At 49.4% G+C, this 20,657-nt stretch overlaps 1 protein-coding gene across 4 annotated transcripts in view; it reads left to right on the forward strand.

Annotated features, from left to right (window-relative positions):
- The window catches only part of RGS12 (regulator of G protein signaling 12), a 118,688-nt gene that overhangs the window by 61,632 nt on the left and 36,399 nt on the right, over positions 1-20,657 (forward strand). For all 4 annotated transcript variants that reach the window (XM_055326863.1, XM_055326865.1, XM_055326866.1 and 1 more), the window contains exon 4: positions 6,716-6,737. In XM_055326863.1, the coding sequence (XP_055182838.1) occupies positions 6,716-6,737 (22 nt within the window). The remainder of the gene's footprint in view (positions 1-6,715; positions 6,738-20,657) is intronic.

Here is a 20,657-nt window from a genome sequence, read left to right on the forward strand (position 1 = left end):
CAACACACCTTGGCCTTTATGAGAAAGCGCATCCCTGGGGTTGGGCTTCAACTTCACACAAGAGTGGGGCTTGGATTCGGCCTGTGCATGTCCCTGCATGTCCGTTTCCTTCAGGAGGGGCTCCTCCGCAACAGTGTCCGTCTGAGAGCTAGATGTAGGGCCGCGGCCCACATAGAGCCTCCTAGGCAGGCCATGCTTACCTCCACTTTGCTAGCAGTTCCGTGCTGTCCTGTTGGGATGTTAAGTCATGGGTGTCCTCCCAGACCTTCTGTGTTTTTCTGAAACTTGGGACAGCTGGTGAGAAAAAGGGATTTGTGGTCTTTACATCAAGGTCAGAGGATTTTGGGGTGCAATCAGGTGTTCACACTGAATACTTAGCATTAGTGTGGAGCCTGTGTGCTGCTCATCAGGGTGTTTTCAGAATTTGCTCTTAGGCTTCACCATGTACATGATGGGATGTTCACTTTTGAGTTCTTGAGAAAAAGCTGTCATTGTGGGTTTGGCCTGATTGGTTCTCTTCTGATTTTATGGAAGAATGAAGAAGTCTTTGGGATACACACCTTAGAGAGAGAGGCCAGGTCCGATTCTGAGCTCTGGGGCTCTGCCTGCATCTGCTTGAAGGCCCTCAATTGCCCCGTCCCCTCTCCCCCTCGGGCTGAGTGCACTGTGGTGTGCTGTGTTGTGCTACGATGGCTCCACCCTCACCCATGTCCCATTTGTCACTGTGTGGCACAGAACACGTCTGGAGCGCCTTCACCCTGTGTCATTCACCCCATGTCTTCCCTATTTCCTGGAACACAGAAATCCTTTGTTATGAACATCATAGTTTGAACCTTAGGAATAGGTGCCCCTTCCCTGCCTGGGATCAAACACTGTGGCCTCCCAGTGTGGGGATGGGCACCAAGCACAGCCCCCTCACCAGGCTCTCTGGGAGGTCTGTGGGATGTCACTCCTGGGCCCCGCCGCCAAGGGACCTGGGAACTGACCTGTGAGGGCAGACATCAGACTGTGTGGTTGGACTCACCTCAGGGGCCTGGCAAGGAAGGCTTAAGGTGTAGCTGAAGCCACAGCCAGGTAGGTGGGCTGGCCAGGTGGGGCTGTAGGGGGAGTGGGGGGGCAGGAGGTGCTCTAAGCTGAAGGCACAGGAGGGGCTGGGTCCTCTCCACAGAGGCTCTCAGAGCCCTGGGACGACACCCCACAGGGGGAGATGGGGTCACATCAGGACCTCATGCACGTGATGTGCAGACCCACATGCACACCCATGTGCAACTCTGAAGCTAGGCTTGAGCACAGCACGAACCATGGCAAGTATTTAGTATTTTCCTTTCACAGTTTTCTATCCATCTTACTTCTTGGTTGACAAATGTGGCTCGGGGCCACTGAATTGATTTGAAAGCTCCTTAGGGGGTTGTGACTGGGTGTGAAGACCCCTGGGCCCACAGAGCCCGAGTCAGGGCACACTGCCCAACAGCCCCCAACATGAGCCCGCTCTCTTCTGTACTCAGTCCAGCGAGGAGTCACTTAAAACTGAAATGATCAAGTTTTCATTTTATATATTTATTAGAATGAGAGAGAGAGAGAACAGGGGTGCATGAGCAGGCAGAAGGAAAGGGAGAAGCAGACACCTCACTGAGCAGGGATCCCAATGCAGGGCTTGATCCCAGGACCCTTGGATCCTGACCTGAGCCAAAGGCAGACGTCCAACCGACTGAGCCACCCAGGCATTCCAATGATCGAGTTTTTAAAAAGTCAAATAAATATATATTAGATACAAATAGGGTTGTTAAATTCTTTTTTTTTTTTTAATTTTATTTATCCATTCATGAGAAACCCGCAGAGAGAGGCAGAGACACAGGCAGAGGGAGAGGCAGGCTCCTCAGAGGGAGCCCAATGAGGAATTCGATCCTAGACCCCGGGATCATGATCTGAGCCAAAGGCAGATGCTCAAACACTGAGTCACCCAGGTGTCCAAGGATTGCTAAATTCTTAAGGTTTTCCATCATTTGGGTTATTTATCTTCTCTTTGTATTCAGAATATTTGATGCATTTGGGCAACTTGCAACCTTTGGTCTTTTATTTAGGACTCAGATATGACTGATTAGTACTTTTTATCTCCAAGATAGGAAATTTTGTCAGTGGCTCAAAATTGAAAATTGATATTTTTATATATTATTATATATCAAAGTAATTTGACAACAGTATAGTTTAGTACTTTTCTCTTGTCTAAAGTTACAAGCAGGATCAGCCTTGATAGAGGCTAGATTTGTCACATAGTTCCCTTTATATTAGTGATCTTAAACTCCATTAATTCAAGATAAAATATCCATGGAACGTGTGGTCCAGATTTCCTGCTGGGAATAGATCTGATTTCCACTGAATTGTCAGGTTTAAGAGGCTGACCCAAGAAATGGAGATTGTTTGGACTTAAATTGCATATCTAAAATACTCTGTAAGTTTCTTCCAAATAAATACATTTATGTTAGTGTAAATCTTAGTCCAGCAGGCATGTTATAGAACACTTTAGAGCTGTTTCCTTACGGTACATGTTTAAATTGTGAGTGCAGAGAAATGCTAACTTCACTGGCAGCTTGTTTTGTGGTTCTGCTTAAGTGTAACACGTAGATGTGGGAATGTGGAAGAGCCCACAAGTACAGACTAATGAAAACGAATTTTTTTTTAATTTTATTTATTCATGAGAGACAGAGAGAGGCAGAGACACAGGCAGAGGGAGAAGCAGGCTCCATGCAGGGAGCCCGATGTGGGACTCAATCCCGGGTCTCCAGGATCACGCCCTGGACTGAAGGCAGGCACTAAACTGCTGAGCCACCCAGGGATCCCCCTTTGAAAATGAATTATTGATGTAGATTGTCCTAGGTCTGAGAATAAACATTGGGGATGTTAAGTTTTACTTCATAAAAATGTTTATGGTGGTCCAGTGGTCTCAGTGTGCTGAGACATTGCAAATACCTGATTTTAAGCAACACTGAGCAGCAGATGCCCCTCTGTGGGGATGCTCTATGGGAGGTATCTGTGGGAGTTTCTGAAGCTTTGCCATTTTGGACACCCCCCGACCCCCACCCCGTCAGCCAGGCTGTGCTAAAAAAAAAAAAAAAATGCAAACCAGGCTTTGAAAGGGTAACTTGGGTCAGAATCAGACATGTCATTGATCCTGAGGCAAATAGAAACGATTTGGGGATTCTCTGTCTTTTCCACCTCCCTGTTGTTGGCAGGTTGTCTGCCCGCCCCTCCTCATTGTCCCCTTTACCCCCCACCCTGCCCCCAGCACTGAGCACTGGCCACCAGTAAAGCCTGTTGTGCCCTGTGCTCCCCACAGGCACCTCCCTGGCTCCTTCCTGCCAGCGCCGTGGGCAGATCACTTCACCTCTCTAGGCCTTATCTCCTCCTGAAGTGAAGCCCCCTGATCCGTACTCCTCACCTGCTGCCACATCCATCTCAGGCCCTAAGGAGTTGGGGTGCTGAGCAGGGATCGGCTGATGTAATGGCCTGGCTCTGCCACTCCCCGGTGTGTGCTGGTAAAGTAAAATAAATATTGGACAGAAAAAAAGAAGAGTTAGGTTAATGGTGATTATACATTATTTATTTGCAAATTAAATAATCTGGTCAGGAATAGTATAGTCATCATCCATTTCTCTGAAAATATGTGAACTTGGAAGAGGACAGTGGTTTTGTATCTAAGGATATATGTATATATATTTTTAAAGATTTCATTTATTTATTTGAGAGAGAGTGAGAGAGCATCAGCAGGACGGGTGGAAGGAGAGGGTAAAGCTGACTCCCTGCTGAGCAGGGAGCCTAATGTGGGGCTGGATCCCAGGACCCTGAGATCATGACCTGAGCCAAAACTAAGAGTCAGACACTTCACTCACTAAGCCACCCAGGTGCCCTGAACTTTCCTTAGCATTTTAGGCTTGAGAAATGCTCTCTGTACACACCCTCCCAAGCTGGGGGAAGGGAAGGAAATGCACATTTGAAGCTGTGGCTCAGAGATGTTGAGTTGCTCCTGGAACGTGGTGCACAATGGAGGCCCGAGGACTGTGGAGTGCCTCTCCTGGAGGGTGTGCGTGAGGGGTCCCCGGGGGTGGCCTGTGGGCTGTGAGCTCTGGCACCAGCAGGACAGCTCTCCTTTCTGAAAGAGTTCACCTGGCATCCAGGCCTTGCACCTCTCCACCCTCAGCTCACTCCCAGCCGTCCTTGTCTCCGAACTGCTGCCAGTGTGACTGTTTCAGGGATGGTTTCCAGTTCCCAGACTCTCTCTTCAGCAGCCTCCCTCTGCCAGCCTCTACCGGGTGTCTTATTGAAGTTGGTTCGTTGTCAGACGCCTCATGGAGGGTGTGTTTCACGGCTGCCACTTTACTACCTCTCCTCCGTATCACAGCTTCTATGGACGATTTCAGAGCCATGTGGCATTCTGTATCAGAACTTTCCAGTGCCCAAGGCTCTATTAGTTGTAGTTTCTGCTGGCTGTTTCTCCTGGTGGGCTTTTTTCCCGGGTTTAGGGGCCTTTTTGAATTGTAAGCACTTACTTAGGTGGTCTCACTTTTTGGAACTCCTGCAGGCCTCAGTTGGGTTGCTTCTCTCCCAGAGGAATTAGGGAGTGGGCATCTTTGTCCAGGTTTCCCAGGGTGTGTGGGCTGTGCCCTACACCCGATGCCCAGCCCAGCCTCTGGGTCTCACCAGCGGCAACTTTGGTGGTTTGGGAGCAGCAATATATTAAAAGCATGTTTGTCTTTGTCCTGTCTTCACAATTTTTCTATAAATCTAAAACTGTTCTAAAAAAGTCTACTTTTTTTTTTAAGATTTTATTTATTTATTCATGAGAGAGACAGAGAGAGAGGCAGAGACATAGGCAGAGGGAGAAGCAGGCTCCATGTAGAGAGCCCGATGCGGGACTCAATCCGGGGACTCTAGGATCATGCCCAGGGCCGAATGCAGGCGCTAAACTGCTGAGCCACCCAGGGATCCCTTAAAGTATACTTTTTAAAAAAGCATGTTTGTTGAGCTTTACCTGGATCTGTTGGCACTGCACCTAAGGCCTCCCAGCCTAGAGTCTGGCAGAGTCCTGCTCGCCTCGTCCATGCGGCTCCCCCTGCTGCCACTCTACTGCACCCCACTCTCGCTCCCACCTCCGTCCTGGACCATGGGTCTTGGTTCGTTCTGGGGATGGGTGTAGAGCTTTGTAGTGCATCTGTTCCATCTGCTAAAGTCTGAGAATATAGTTTTCATTGTGATCATAAGTTGACCATGGCCTTCATATTTATGAAGTTTGCATTTTATGATTTATTTCTCAGATATTATTGACAGTATTTCTGATTTTGTGTGTGGCCTTCCTTGTGGATTTTCTTCTCATAATCAATCTCAAGGGAATAACGTGCCTCTGATACTACTGAATTTATAACATGATTGTAGGAGATTGACCGTAATGTACGTGTCAGCCTTGGATGGAGCCCACCCCATGCTTCTGTAATAAAGGCCAGACCCTTGGTTGGTGAGGGCTGATGGCCCAGGGCTGGCTCAGATCCAAGTCCCAAGAGGTGAGGGGCTCAGAATGGGAGAGGTCCCCCATCTTCCATGTAGGCTGGGAGGTGAGATTTAGGGAGGCCTGGAGGAACGGGCTGTCAGCTGTGCCTGTGAGAAGCCCTTCCTCATATCCCGCACACTGGTCTCACTTGTCTCAGCAGAGAGGATACGGGTGCATGTCTTTTTCCCCACCAGAGTACCAGGGATTCCATAGTCCAGGCCTGAGCCCAAGGGGAGCTTTGGTGACCACTGAGGAGCGCGTAGCTGTGAGGTTTGGTCCTGTGCATAGTGAAGGCCAGCGGGCTGCCAGGGGAGGCCCATCGCCAGTGTCCCAGCACCCGTGCCTTGGGGGCCTGGCCTGCATGCTGTGCTGGGGGCTCCAGCCTCTACTGTGACCAGGACGTGTGTGCGGTGAGATTGCAAGGTGTCCCCTGTGGGCTCCTGCATCCCTTGTTCGAGGGCTCTTTCCTCAGCTGCCCCTCCCCTCCCCCCACTTCCCTACTGGCCTGCGCAGTGCCTGCAAGGAGTCTTCCTCAGATGGGCCTTATGTTACTCTGGCCAGCTGTCATTCCAGGGCCTCCCTCACAGCCTCCTGCTTCCTACTGGCCTGTTCTCTTCCACAACTTGTTCACTCTTGCCCTGGAGCCTTGGAGCCAGCTGCCCTCCTCTGCTCCCATCCCACACTCTCCAGGCTCCCACCTGGTGGGCAGGCTGCAGGACGGACCCCTGCTGTGCTGGCAGCAGCACCTGTCACCACACATGGGGATGGGGGGGTTGGGGGTCCCACTCAGGGAGGTGATAGAGTGGCCTAGCGCAGTGTGGGCACTGAGTGGGGCACCACTGAATGTAGGGCACGGGGGCGGGGCCGCCCCCCCCCCCATGCTGCCCACACTGATGTGGGTTCCTAAGCCACTTTCTTCAAGGTGTCCTTCATGGTGTCAAGCGTGCTGGGATTTGATCTCTTCAGAGGAGAGTGGTGATGACTTGCGCAGAGCCCTGTGGCCCTGGCCCGCCCGGCCTGGGCGGGGTTCACTCAGGAAGTGGGAGCGGGCACTCGGCTCACCGGCTCACCAAGGTGTCCACACGTCCTCGGTCACCGTGCTCACACTGTGGACCTGCTGGTTCCTGACTTGTCATGAGGCTTAATTAACTCATGTCTCTCTCTCTTTTCTTTCAGTCTGCAACTGTGTCTGATGGCGGTAAGTCCCCATTTCTGATGTATATTTTTATTATTTTTAATGAAGTGTTCAAATTGTGAATGTGTATTTGCCACCGATCCACCTGAAAGAGGTGATTTACTTGCCTCTCCCCATGCCCCGGGGGAGGGTTCGGGTCAGGGCTGATGTCGGGGGAGCTCGCGTGGCTCCCAGGTGGCCGGGACGCGAGTTCTGGAAGCCGTTCATTGCAGAGACATGTTAGGAGCCTGGCCTTGAGCGGGTGGAGGCCTTGTGGCCGCGCCGGCGTCGGCTGCAGCACGTCCCGTCCCACGCCTGTGCCAACAAGTTAAAACACGCCGTCTTGCTAAGCAGCAAGTGAAGATTTCAAAGCTCTGGCCGAATTTGAGCAATTCTGGAAATTCGGGTGAGACTCAGGTGCTATGTGTCCCTTTCCTAGGAAGAGCACAGTAGGTGAGTGGAGGCCCTGGGGTGGAGAGGAAGCCTTCTTCCTGCCTCTGGGTCATGTCGTCCGTCCGAGGGGCCTCCTTTCCTGGGAGCAATCCAACACTGAGAGGCTACAGGTGTCCTCTCCGACTGGAAGTTGCTCAGGTGTAACCTTGTCCTGTAGCTGAGTAGTGGTTCCAGGGTTCTAGTACTCATGAAAGTTCTTATGCTTACAAGTTGCGTTTTGTTTGTCACATGTTTTAATTAATCTATTCTTTGCCCTTTGAGAGTTGAATTTTCTAGTTTATCAAAAGGTACAAGCTCTGTGTTTTCATGGTCTGCTGGCTGTGAGTCTGGGAGCAGGCGGTGGCGGCCAGAGGGGACAGGTGCAGGATTCGAGGGGGCCTGGGGACTGCAAGGGAGAGAGAAAGTAAGTGTGGTTTTCTCGATGCTATCTGTTGTCCCACAACCACTGGCTCTGCTGGCGGGCCCTGGACAGAGCTGTGGGAGCAGAGGGTGGCCTGGCCTGTGGAGCCTGCGGCCCTGCTCCCTGCTGCTTGCTCACAGGGGTGCCAGTGGAGCACCTCTCGAATTACAGACGTGCTGATACCTGAGGCCACGGAGCCTGAAGGTTGTATTTGTGGATTTATTTTAATAAAAGGAATTACGTTCCCTATTTTATGTGCAGTGATAATCATGCCATTTAATCAGTCTTCAGCTGGGAGTGGGAACAATTTCCCTTAATGGAAAGAAATAGGACCAGTAACCAAATCCAGAATAAAAGTGAATGGTTTTTATGACATTCTCTTCATGCTTCCCCTTTCTACTGTGTTCCAGTTTGTCTTTTCTGGTAGAAGACAATCATTTTTGCAGGAGATTTATAAATGTGAGTTCAGTTTCATCGTAAATATGAAGTCAGTCATTGAGACAGTTTGGTTCTGTCAGCAGCAAGTGCGGGACCCTGGAACTTGGGTATCTTGTCTACTCAGTGTGTCCGAAGCCGAGCCCCCCAAGTGTGGGGGGCCCCCCACGGTCCTGTGTCCTTCCTGAGGGAGCGGCGCCCCACTGTGAGGCAGGGCCTCCTGCCCCTGTGACCTGGGGTGCACGGGCCCTCCTCCATGCCAGGGGCTCACTGTTTCATGAGCACACCCTGGAGCTCAGGAACTGCTCTAGACAGCTTAGATATGTTTTGGTTTTTTATGCTTTTATTATTTTCCCATCTTCGGTTTCTCTTCTGATTTTTGAGAAGAAAACGTTTCTCACTGAATTTGCATGCTAGTTCTAGGAGGTATGTGTTATATTTTGCCGTCTTTACAGATGAGCACCTTGAGGCAGAAGGGGGCCACCATGACACCAGGTTAGTGGCTGGGATTGGGGTTCAGACCCTGAGATGGGGCTGTGCACAGAGCCCGCGAAGGCAACTCTGGCTGCTGAGGCTCATGGTGCCCAGCTTCCCGCCCCATCGTGCCCCAGCTCCAGCTCCAGGCCCCCCAGCCCCTGACCCTGCTTCCCGGGGACGCCTCCCCAGCCACAGACAGACAGGAGCCTGTTGAATGGGTTTCCACACACAGATGTTTGAGGGGCCATGCTGGCCGGGGGTGGGGGGGGGTCAGGCTCCCCGAGGGGCCTGGGAGCCCCAACAGCATAGTCACTGCAGGAGGAGGGCAGGGCCTGGGGAGCCTCCTGCTCACGGATTGGGGTCCCCACATGGACATCGGGCGTGGCTTTGGTGACGAGTAGTCACTCACTCAGAAATACGGTTGGTAACTTGTCTTCCCTTTCATGTAGCATCCCTTTCTCTTGCAGCTTCTCACCATCTAGTTGTGTGGCTTTATTTGAAGGAAGTGGACAAAGCTGTTTTTGTGATCTTTGTCAACTTGAAGAGTATTTTCCACTTTCTCACAAGGAGAGGGGCTCGTCTGACCCCTGTGCAGGCAGGGTCAGAGGTCAACTTCTGTGGAGGGCCACCCAGGGTGAAGTCCAGGGGCAGATTCTGTCTCAAGGAAAGGAAGAGCATTCTAGCATTATAGAAAAGCTTAGAAATGAAGCAGTCTGCCATGAGGGAAGGTACTCAAACACTTGCTCACAGAGAATGCCCACAGCTGAAAACCAGGAATGCAGAGGTGGCAGCCATGGGCCTCCAGAGTGGGCACCTGAGGGGCGTCCAGCTATCCCAGTCTGAGTTTTGGAACAGTGCAGCTTTACTGTCATAAAAGCTCACTCTCGTATTTCATCTCTGTCCTTTTTTTACCCTGCACCCGACAGCTTTGCCAGGGCTCCCCTCCCACTCAACTCCTACATCCCCAAAAGGTTAGGCTGGTTTCTGCCATTACTAGATGTGGCTTTTGAAGTTGAGAAGGGAGGAGTGAGGGGGAGCACGGCCCCGGGGATGGTCCCTGCAGGAGCCACACACACACAACGCCCCCACCCCAGCTGTTTCATGAGCACAGCTTCACCTGCCCAACCCTCAGCTCCCCCAGTGTGCTGGTCCCAGAGCCCCTCTGTCCCCTGGGGGGCATGTCCACTCTACCTCCTCATGCTCCCATCTCCTAAAGTGCTGTCCTCCCCCACTAACACCCAGCGGGCATGCCCTCCCCCTGCCCAGAGCTGCCAGGGGTGGAGGTAGTCCTTTCCCGTGCCTTGCCAGGCACTGTCCTCCTGCGCTGCTCTCTCGTGCCCTCAGGCCGTGTGCGCACCAGCATGCTCCCCATCTTGCGGCAGCTTGTCACGGGGGCTGCACCCGCCAGCAGCTTCCCTCTGAGTATCAGCCTGGCTTTGTTTCCGACCAGCACTGCTGACGAGGACCTCCATCCTAATTACGCATCTGGGTGGCTGTGTGGCCTGCCCGTCCACCCACTAGCAGGTGGCCTCCCTGTGGCGGCCTCAGTGCCACACACCGCAGGTGACACAGAGGGTGCCTGCTGGATGAATGACTGAATTAAGGCCCTCACAGGATGTGCAGTTGCTAGCTGGATGCTTGGTTGGGACAGTGGCTTTCAAAGTTTTTATTTCTTAGTGAAACCCTCTTAAAACACAAGCAGACAAGCTCAGTAGTAGAACCCCATCTGGTAGAGCACAAAAGCAGAGAGGTCTGGTTGGATTGTGGGGCTGCGGCCAAGGCCTGAGCACCCAACTGTGGGTGGGCCTCTTTCCATGTGCCAGCCCACATGGAGCAGGGGTGGGCAGGCTCTTATCTTTCTCCAGAAGCTTCCATCCACCACCTCATACTAGCACAGACACCTATTTTTGAAGTCTTTCGTAAGCTCCGTGCCATAAACCAATAGCTGTCATTTCCACTAGTTTTGATTAGTCTTTTGACATAGAAATGAACCTTTTTGAAATCAGAAATAATACCAGATGAAAGACCTGTGATCTTTAATTCTTCTTTGTTTTTTTAAGTCTACTCTCTACCCTACTTTTCTGTCTGTCCTTTTCAAGGGCGTGCAAAGTTAGGTAAGCCACGGGGAAGCAGGAAGATGGCGGGTATGTCCCTGGGCTGGTACATTAGGAGTGACAGGGAAGGCTGTGCACCAGAGGTCCTTGCCACCAGGCAGCTGAGGAGCCCCTCATGCCCAGGGCCTGTGGGGCTGTGCTGGGCCTCATCAACCCAGCACACAGGCCTTGGCTTTGCAAACTCTGGGGCAGTGCCTGTCCTACCTCAGTCAGCGCTCAGTAGTGAGGAGATGGGGAAACATCCTCTGCTAATTAGTTCCTCTGTAAGTGGCAGCTAAGAGGCTGTGCTAGCAGGTTAGGATCATTTAGTAACTGTGATCAAAGCAGAGGGCAACTAAACATGTCATTTTTAGCCAGCCACTAAGATTAAACATGTCATGGACCTTGGGCCTTGGGGAAGGTGCCATCCAAGAAGAAGGCCACTAATTCAGGCCACGCATCCTTGACCACACTTGGTACCTGGCCTGGGTGTATTTTGGCATTTTATGTTACCAGTAATCATATTCTGCACATGGGTTTCTTGTTTTTTTTTTAATAATTATTTAAATTTTTCCCAGATTTATTGAGGCATAGTTGACAAATAAAAACTGTATGTGTTTAAGGTATATGATATGATGATTTGATATACATATATGTTGTGAAATGATTACCACAGTCAAGAGTAATTAATATATTCATCATCTCACATGGTTACCTGTGTGTGTATGTGGGGGATGGGGACCATAAGATTGACTATCTTAGCAAATCACGAGTGTACAATACAAGTTTGTGAAGTGTGGTCACCGTTTGTACCTTAGGTCCTCAGAACTTATCTTATAAGTGAAACTATAGACCTTGACCAACATCTCCTGTGACCCTGCCCCCCTCAATCCCAGCCCCTACTAACCACCATTTCACTCTTGCTGCTATGAATTTGACTACAATTGACCATCGAACAACACAAGTTTGAATTGCACAGGTGCATTTAGACACAGATTCTACCCCCACCCCTGATAAACACAGAATAGTCTTGTAAGTGTATTTTCCTTATAATTTTTTTTAAGATTTTATTTATTTATTCATGAGAGACACACAGAGAGAGACACAGAGACACAGGCAGAGAGAGAGAAGCAGGCCCCATGGAGGGAGCCTGATGCAGAACTTGATCCTGGGACTCCAGGATCCTTTAACAAGGCAGACGCTCAACCACTGAGCCACCCAGGCATCCCTCCTTATGCTTTTCTTAATAACATTTTCTTTTCTGTGGCTTATGTTATTGTAAGAATACAGCATATGTTACAAATAAAACAGAACATGTGTTGATGGACTGTCTATGTCATCAGTAAGGCTTCCGGTCAATAGTGGGTTGTTAGTAGGTAGGTTTTTGAGGAGTCAGAAGTTATACATGGATTTCCAGATTTTTGACTGTGCAGGGATTGGATTAGGGTTAGGGCACCCCAGTCCCCACGCTGTTCAAATATACTTTAGATCCCACACACAAGGGAGAACATGCAGTATTTGACTGTCTGTCTGGCTTATTTCATGTAGCGTAATGACCTCTGAGTTTGCCCATGTTATCTCAAAGCAGAATTCTCTCTTGAGGATCGAATAATACTCATCTATATGGGTATTTGTGATTTCTTTGTCTCTTCACCTGACCGGCACTTGTTTCCATGTCTTGACCATTGGGAACACGGGGATGCAGATTTCTCTTTGACTTCCTGAATTCAGTCCCTTGAGAGAAATACGCATGGGTAGGATTGCTGGATTATAGGGTACTTCTATTTTCATTTTTTGAAGAATCTCCATACTGTTTACACAGCAGCCGCACCAACTTACCTTCTCACCAACACTGCACAGGGGTTCCCTTTACTCCACATCCTCACCATCGCTTGTTGGTTTTTGTCTCTTTGATGAGAGCTACCCTGATGGGAGTGAGGTGATTCCTTATGGTGGTTTTGACTTGCATTTTCCTGATGATGAGGGATGTTGAGCATCTTTTCAAGTGCCTATTGGCCATCTGCATGTCTTTGGAAAAATGTCTGTGCAGGTCTTTTTTTATCTGGTTGTCTTTTTGTTACTGAATTGTATGATTTTCTTGTATGTTTTGGATATAACTCCTTCACCAGATACAATTTGCAAATCTTCTACAGAGGGGCTTCTGACCACATGGCCACCATTGAGCAGTTTAAACCTTCAGCCTTGTGCCCTGAGTGAGGCACAGGGCCTGGAAGAGCCCAAGGAGGAGGCTACAGCTCTCCCCTAGGAGCTATGCTGTGTGCCAGCACAGTGCCTGTCATGCTACATGGTGCTTCATTTCAATTTTGATGGCTACGCTGTTAGGCAGGTCCAGATGTCACTGGCAGGAAAGGTAACTGGCATACTCACACAATGGAGCCCTTGAGAGCCCTGAGATCACTCCTCCTGCAATTGCACACATCTATACAGATGAGCCTCAGAGATGGTGCTCAGCTCGAGAAGCCAGAGCCCAGAGACGGATGATAACTCCGTTTATGCCAGAGGCTGAGAGTGTGAGAGCCGAGGCACCAAGAAGTAGGACCGTGCAGTGGGTGGCAGCAGTGGTGCGCCATGGAGCTGATGTGTCCAGTTTCCCTGCCACATCTCTCCTTCTAGCCGCCGACACATGATCTCAAGGTCATGGGATCAAGCTCCGAGTGGGCTCCCTGCTCAATGGGGAGTCTGCTTGATATTCTCTCCCTCTGCCCCTCCTCCTGCTCATCGTGCTGTCTCTCAAATCTGTCTCTCTGTCTTTAAAAAAAAATCAACTCAATCCAACAACCTTGGGCAATATAGGCAAACATCACTACAGGTGTTTATAGTGAAGCTGAAGTAGGGGGATAGCAGGTCAGAGCCATGCTGGCCAACATGCTAGGTCCTCCATGCAGATCAGGGTCCCCTGCAGTGTGCCACCAGGCAGAGGGGACCAGGCACAGGGCACTCAGATGGCTCAGATGGCCAAGGGAGGCTCGGCCAACAGCCCCCTCCTGCTCCTCCTCTGTTCCCACCACTCCTGGGGTCATGGCCACAGAATGTACTTCATTCACCGAAGGCACAGTCATAGTGTCACACCTTGTGGCTGCAAACCGGTTCTGTGTGGATTGGAGGCGAGAAGACTCATGATAGGCCCTTCCACTGGGCTTCTCTGTCTCTGCTCTTTCACTTGGACTCACTAGCGGGTTTCTAAGAGTCCCTAGGTGCTCTATCCCTCACGTTTCTGCTTCTTCAGGAAAGCCAGTCTGTTCTCATCATACTAAAATACAATTTTGTTGCAAAAGTCTTTTCTCTATGTCACTAATTTGATTTTCAGATATATCTTGTCTCTTACTTCCTCTTTATTGGTTTTATTTATTTTATTTTTTATTAAAGATTTTATTTATTTATTCATGAGAGACAGAGAGAGAGAGAGAGAGAGAGAGAGAGAGAGGCAGAGACACAGGCAGAAGGAGAAGCAGGCTCCATGCAGGGAGCCCGATGTGGGACTCGATCCCGGGTCTCCAGGATCACACCCTGAGCTGAAGGCAGATGCTCAACTGAGCACCTGAGCCACCCAGGGATCCCATCTTTATGGGTTTTATAATAGTATTGCTCTTGTTCTCAATTTGTTTAGTCTGCTGTGTACTGTTATAGAACAGGAAGGATTATAACACTCTTTAGGCTGTGTTTCCTTTCAGGCCAGACTTTGTGTTTGTCTTTTGCTTGTTATGTACCTGCTCTCATCCATGCATCTGTTCATGCACCTGACTGACCGACCGACCATCCATCCATCCATCCATCCATCCATCCATCCATCCATCCATCCACTTATCTATCCATCCATCCATCCATCCATCCACTTATCCATCCACTGATCCATCCTTCCATCCATTCATCTTCCCATCTGTATGAGTCAGCAGCCCTCATGACCCCCATCACTTTCTGGTACTGATGTTCACAAGCCCAGAGAGACCTCACCCCAGAGCCTCTGTGTCCCGTCTGCCTGGGCTGAGATCCCCAGTGCCAGCTAGGGATGTACTCACAAAGGTTTATCCCCACTCTCCCCAGCTTATCTGTCAGCCTGCCTTACTGAGAATGTCAGGGTTCTGCTGAGTCACCTCCTTCCCCAGGACGACTGTCGGGGACTCAGGTGGGTCATGCAGAGAACGTCTCAGAAAGTCTCCCTTTTTAAAAAAAATCTTTCTTTGGCTTTTTTCCCCTTCTTTTTTCTTTCTCTGTTTGTGAGCTTATGGCAAGAGACTCCTGTGGGTTGCTCTTGTTAAGTTGGTGGCTGGTTTGTGGTCTGCACCCCACTCCCGCCTGCAGGGATATGGGGAAGGGGAGCCTGGGAGCCTACTTCACATGCTCACACTTACTTGGGAAACTGTGCTGTGTGGGCTTGTTTTGTTTCTAAATAGCACTTTTAGTAGGAGATGAAAGAGGAAAGTAGGTTGCTGTAGCCGAGAGCTTTACAATCCTCCTTTTCACCTGCTCCTCTGGGCACTTGGTGCTGAGGGATGTGGGTCTGACTGCTCTGTCTCCAGGGCACAGCAGGGGCTCTGCTCCCAGAAGTTTGAACACACCCGACTGAGGCTAAGCACAGCTCACTGGGCTGCCAGGCCATGTCTTTCCAGGCTCTATGTCCCCTCTTTAACTCTGGCTGGACACCCAGTGAACGATGGTGGGCATGGCCTGGATCAGATCCAGTGGAGAACCTCCATTTGCCATCTCCAGGCCTGGGCTCTCTCCTTCCTCCTACCAGAATCCAACCTTTAGCTCTCCATGTGGGTCTGTCTCAAGGCTCTGAGTTTGTAGTAAACTTGAATTTCTAGAAGTGACTCTTATTATTTCAGGTGTTTGGGATTTGAAGAGCCTCTCCCTAACATCATCCTGCATGAAAGTAAATGCAACTCACAGATAAACTCCTGTTGCTTCTCCTCGTTCACTGGAAGTAACTGACTCTTGTTGAAACTGCACACGTATCAGGATTCCATGACTAGCATTCCCTGGGCTCCCACCCCCAGGGCTGGGCTAGCCTAGCTCCCGGGCCGCCCTCTGGGGCATGCCCTCTCCATCTGTGTCTCTGTCTGTGTCCTCCTCTGGCATCTGGGGGATCTGGGGCATTGCTGTGTGGTGCAGAGTCAGGCTGCCTGGAGTCTGTATGGGAGGTGACCCTTGCTGATGGTGTAGCTGGGGGCTGACCTGTGTCCACCTTGATGCAGACTAGAAGGTGTAATCTTTAGTATTCCTGGCAAATGGAACTACATTCTATACAATTTGAAAAAGAAAGGGAGATGTAAAAGGTTTCAGAGTAATGCCATGTTTTTGTACAAAGTTTTAGTGATTTCATATTATCTGCATCAGAAAAGCAGTGCAGCCTAACTGAACATTTTTCAGAAATGTTTGCTAAATAGTAGAGATGGAATGTTAATTTGTAATTTGCTGTGTGAGAGGGGCTGTTTTAACCAAAACTCTTTATTTTGGTTTAATATATCATATTCGTTATGGTTTGCTTTAGAACTGAAAAATTATACCCAGAATAACATAGTGTATTTATAGGGTATGAAGTACTAAATATCTGTAAACACTAGTCAGACTGTAGATTTTAGTCTGGGGAAGCATGCAGCCTTGCTTTCTGCCAAGATGCTGTCCAATGTGCTTATTTCTTTCCAGTTCTATAAGATATTTGGAGAGAGTTTTTACTAGCAACTATTTATTTATTTGTTTGTTTTTTAAATTTTATTTATTTATTCATGAGAGACAGAGGCAGAGGGAAAAGCAGGCTCCCTGCAGGAAGCCTGATATGGGACTAGATTCCAGGATCCTGGGATCATGCCCTGAGCCAAAGCCAAAGGCAGATGCGTTTTTATTTATTTATTTTTAATTTTTATTGTTTTTATTTATTTATGATAAAAATAAATAAATTTTATTTATTTATTTGAGAGGGAGAGAAAATACAAGCTGGGGGAGGGCAGAGGGAGAGAAAATACAAGCTGGGGGAGGGCAGAGGGAGAAACAGACTCCCCGCTGAGCAGGGAACCCAGCGTGGGACTCGATCCCAGGACCCCGGGATCATGACCTGAGCCGAAGGCAGACGTTTCACCAACTGAGCCCCCCAGGCGTCCCTATTAGTAATTATTTCTACTGTGAATTTTTTTTAAGTGAACAGAATTTTAAAGTAATAAAGCCAGTGAGCACAGACCTACCTCCCAGAACTAACATGTGAACATTTGGGCATATTTGCTTTAGACCCTTTTTCTAGAGCATTAAAATCACAGTGGAGGTCCCCCATATGCCCCTCCTGTATTCTTCCCCCCTCCCCCCAGAGGCCCTGTCTGGCAGCAGGCGTGTATCCTTCCTACCCCAAGGGAATTGATTACTTTGCTCTCTTATGAAACTGTAGTGTAAAAAGAGTGGGGTGTGCAGACTGTTTTTGTAAGCCGTGTGTTCGCATCCGGAATGTGGGTAGCTCCTGGGCTGCTCAGGTCCTGCCTCTTGATCGAGGAGCTGCTCAGGGAGCTGGTTCCAGGGCTGCATTCACTTGTGAAAAACTATGCACTTGTAACGTGAGCGTTTTTCAGTCTGTGTTACCCTTTTGTGAACAGTCTACTGAAATAATATTTTGAATGTTAGAAGTTTTTTACCAAAGGACTTTCAAAATTGTCTGAACATCTTAATAGGTTCACTCTTAGAGTATTTATAAAGTTGCTGAGAAAGCATTTTATAGATTGAGCCGAAAACTTGGTTGGCCAGAATAATTTAAAGGAAAGATTTGAAAATGGACCTTGAGGTCGGGGGTACTCAAGGCCTTTCCCAAGGGCTGTCCTGAGTAATTTTTGTGCAAATTAGGAAAACTCGCCCGTCCCCAAGCTAGAGAAACTGTAAGAAGGTCAAGTATCCAGGCATACCGCATCGAAGGCTTTTAAGATTTTATTGCTGGTTTTCAACAATTTAATTATGATGACTCTTGATTTGGTTTTGTTTGTGTACATGCTGCTTGGGGTTTGTGAGGATTGGGTATCTCTCTCTTTTTTTTTAAATTTTTTAAAGGATACAAACAGTGATCCAAAGGGGCACCTGCAACCCAATGTTGACACAGAGAGAGAGAGAGAGAGAGAGAGAGAGAGAGAGGCAGAGACATAGGCAAAGGGAGAAGCAGGCTCCAGGCAGGGAGCCCGACATGGGACTCGATCCCGGGCCTCCAGGATCACACCCCGGGATGAGGGTGGCACTAAACCGTTGAGCCACCCAGGCTGCCCAGGATCGGGTATCTCTTAATCACAAAAGCTTTAGGCCCCTGGAGCTTTTCTGACCGCCCTGGCAAAACATTCATTTTTAGTCCTACTTTTTCTCTGCTACACTTCACAGTTGATAGATTTTTTGGCTCCTTCTTTAAGTTCCCTGATCTCTTCTTCCACGGTCTCTAACACACATTACAGTGTGTCCTGTGGCCTCCCAGCTTCCAAGGCTATGACTGTTTCAGCAATGGCTCTGTCGCTTCTCCAGCCCTTCCCCTCTGTCCTGACTACGTCCCTGCCTGCCTTACTCCCTTACTCCCGTGAGTATGTGTGCAGCATCTCTATGTGGCTTCAAATCCTTGGCTGCTAACTCACCATCACTGGTATTCGTGAGTCTACTCTGATGACTGGTTACCAATCATATTTTTCTGCATCTTCACATGTCTAGAGATTTTTCCACTGGTGCCACATTTTGTCATCTTCCTTTGAAGAGTACAGAAGCTTGTTTAATAGGCACTTAAGCTACTTATGGGTTGGCTTGATCCTCTGAAGCTGGTTTTTAGGTGTTTTTGGGCAAGTGTAAGGGTAGCTTTTACTGTGGGGTAGTTTAGCTGCACTACTTAAGCCTAACACAGGTGGAGTCTCCTTTGTGGAGCAGGTATCCAACCAGAACTCCTTGGTACTCTGAGATCTCCTAACCCCGTGGGAGCTATAGGAACAGGTCAGCCTGCAGCTCCCCGGCTACTGTTTGCCCAGCCTCGTGGGGTTTCACCCCATGCCCACACAAACCAGAACTCAGCAGCAGGCCCCAGGGTCTCCTGTGGGCTCCCTGCAGCTCTATTTCCACTAACTCTTGCAGCCCCTACAGATCCTGGCCACCCTAGGCTGCACTGAGTCTGGTGGCTATCTCTTCAGCTCGGTGAGAGAGCCATTGTTGATTCAGGTCTGAATCTGAAGCAAGGGACCACCCGTCCTGTCCATGTGCCACATTTTCTGTGCTGCACTGTGTGTGGCGCCTGCTGACAGGTTGCTGGGCAGCCTCAGGACTCACCCCACTGATTTCTTCTTCATCAGGAATCAGAGTCTTACAGTGACTATGGTCCAGTTTTTGAGAGCTATTGTTGGTCTACTTTGCCTAATTTTTTATAACATGTGGCACGACAGGAAGTCTGGTCCCAGTTGCTCCATCATGGCCTATCACTGTGTCTCTAAAATTCTAAACAAAACTCAGATCACATCAAAGTTCTTTCCTGCACAAAGAACTTCAGTGATTTCCATTTACCTCTAGGATAAAAACTGCCTTCACAACTTAGAGAGAGTGGGTTCTCATCCCCCCAAGCCCAGTGCCTGGTGTGCCCAGGACTGGCTCAGTAATAGGCACTGAGAACAGCCAGTGAATGAGCAAACACCTAATTCTGGAATCCAGGAAGCTTGAATTACCTTCACATTCACGTAATATTCTGATAGAATTTATTGTGGCTGCAGAATGAACTAGTGAAATGAATGAGGAACTCTTGCCCTGACTCTACCAGAAATGGGTCTCCTGTGGCCCTCATAACTAGGCTTTTTCTCCCACGTGGGGGACATCCTGTGTCTCCACCACTACCCAGTCTTCTCTAGGAACTAATGCAGGGGGCCCCAGGAAGTGCCCTTCTCTGGTTGGAGGGAATCTGGGGGAGCCTGCCTCCTCAGGAGGGACTTCTGGCTTGTCTAATACCATACAGACCAACACCAGGGGTCCGAGTGCATTCCTTGGGATAGGCTGTCCTGGGTGCTTCATGTGCTTGCAGCCGTGCAGTCCTCCCTGTGAGCAGGTGGCTCCCAGGCCACAGGTGGACAGCCAGCCCCATAGGTGGACAGGCCGGGGGGAGGTCATCTGAGCCTCGCGGCCTGGCAGCAGTGGGTGCACTCGCCCACTATGCGGCACATGGACAGGACAGGTGGTCCCTTGCTTCAGCTCAGGTGTATCAGCAGTCAGTGTCTTGCTACTGCTAGAAGCAGATCTGGGTGGCCCTCACTTGCCACAGTTCTTGGTGCTGAGAAGCTCTTATGTATGTTTTAAGTGTGGCTATATCTGACAGTACTGACATAACGTCCTCTTTCCCCGGCTTTAAAAAGGCACCCCTTTGAGTTCACATTAACCAAACTCCAGTTCACTGACACAGCAGTGATTGATCTGTAAGAACTCACTGTGGAGAAATGGCTGGAATTTGGGAGGAAAGGCTTGGCCTCAGATTGGGTCTGGCCAGGATCCCTGCGTGTCTCCTGCTGGTGGCAGGAAGGAGGCGAGGAACCAGAGCCCCTACCCTGTGCGCAGTGTGCCCTTGGCCCTCTCTGCCAGCCTTGCTCACACTTGGCCTCTCCATTCTCAGACCTGTGCTCTTTCAGGGCACACCATTGTCCCCTCCGGCAGCTTGCGTGTGCTGGTCACTATCCCCGGTGCTGGGGAAATGCAAGAGCACAGATGCACAGTTATCTGCAACCCCTCCCCGCCCCAGTGGACACATCCACTTAGAAGACACATGGGACAGTCCTCACTTATGACAGCTCCCCATTTTTGTTCCTAACCACAAGTCCCAAAACTCAGTTTTGGCCAATTTGAAATAATATGAACTGTAGATAACAGCTCTAGAAAGAAATGTCAATAACACAGTCTAATTAGAATAATTTATTTCATTATACAAAGTTACATTTCACATTAAATGATACTAATTTAGAAAAGCTGCTCTCTCTTCTAATCTCACATTTCATGATACTATTTCATTCAGATACTTCAGATGTGTTTTTTTTACTACTCATCTTCAGCCACACGCTGCCAGTACACATGCACTAGCAGCAAATGGCCTGAGGACTT

This window comes from Nyctereutes procyonoides, unplaced genomic scaffold (genome assembly GCF_905146905.1).
Source record: "Nyctereutes procyonoides isolate TBG_1078 unplaced genomic scaffold, NYPRO_anot_genome, whole genome shotgun sequence".
In the NCBI taxonomy this organism is placed as follows: domain Eukaryota; kingdom Metazoa; phylum Chordata; class Mammalia; order Carnivora; family Canidae; genus Nyctereutes; species Nyctereutes procyonoides.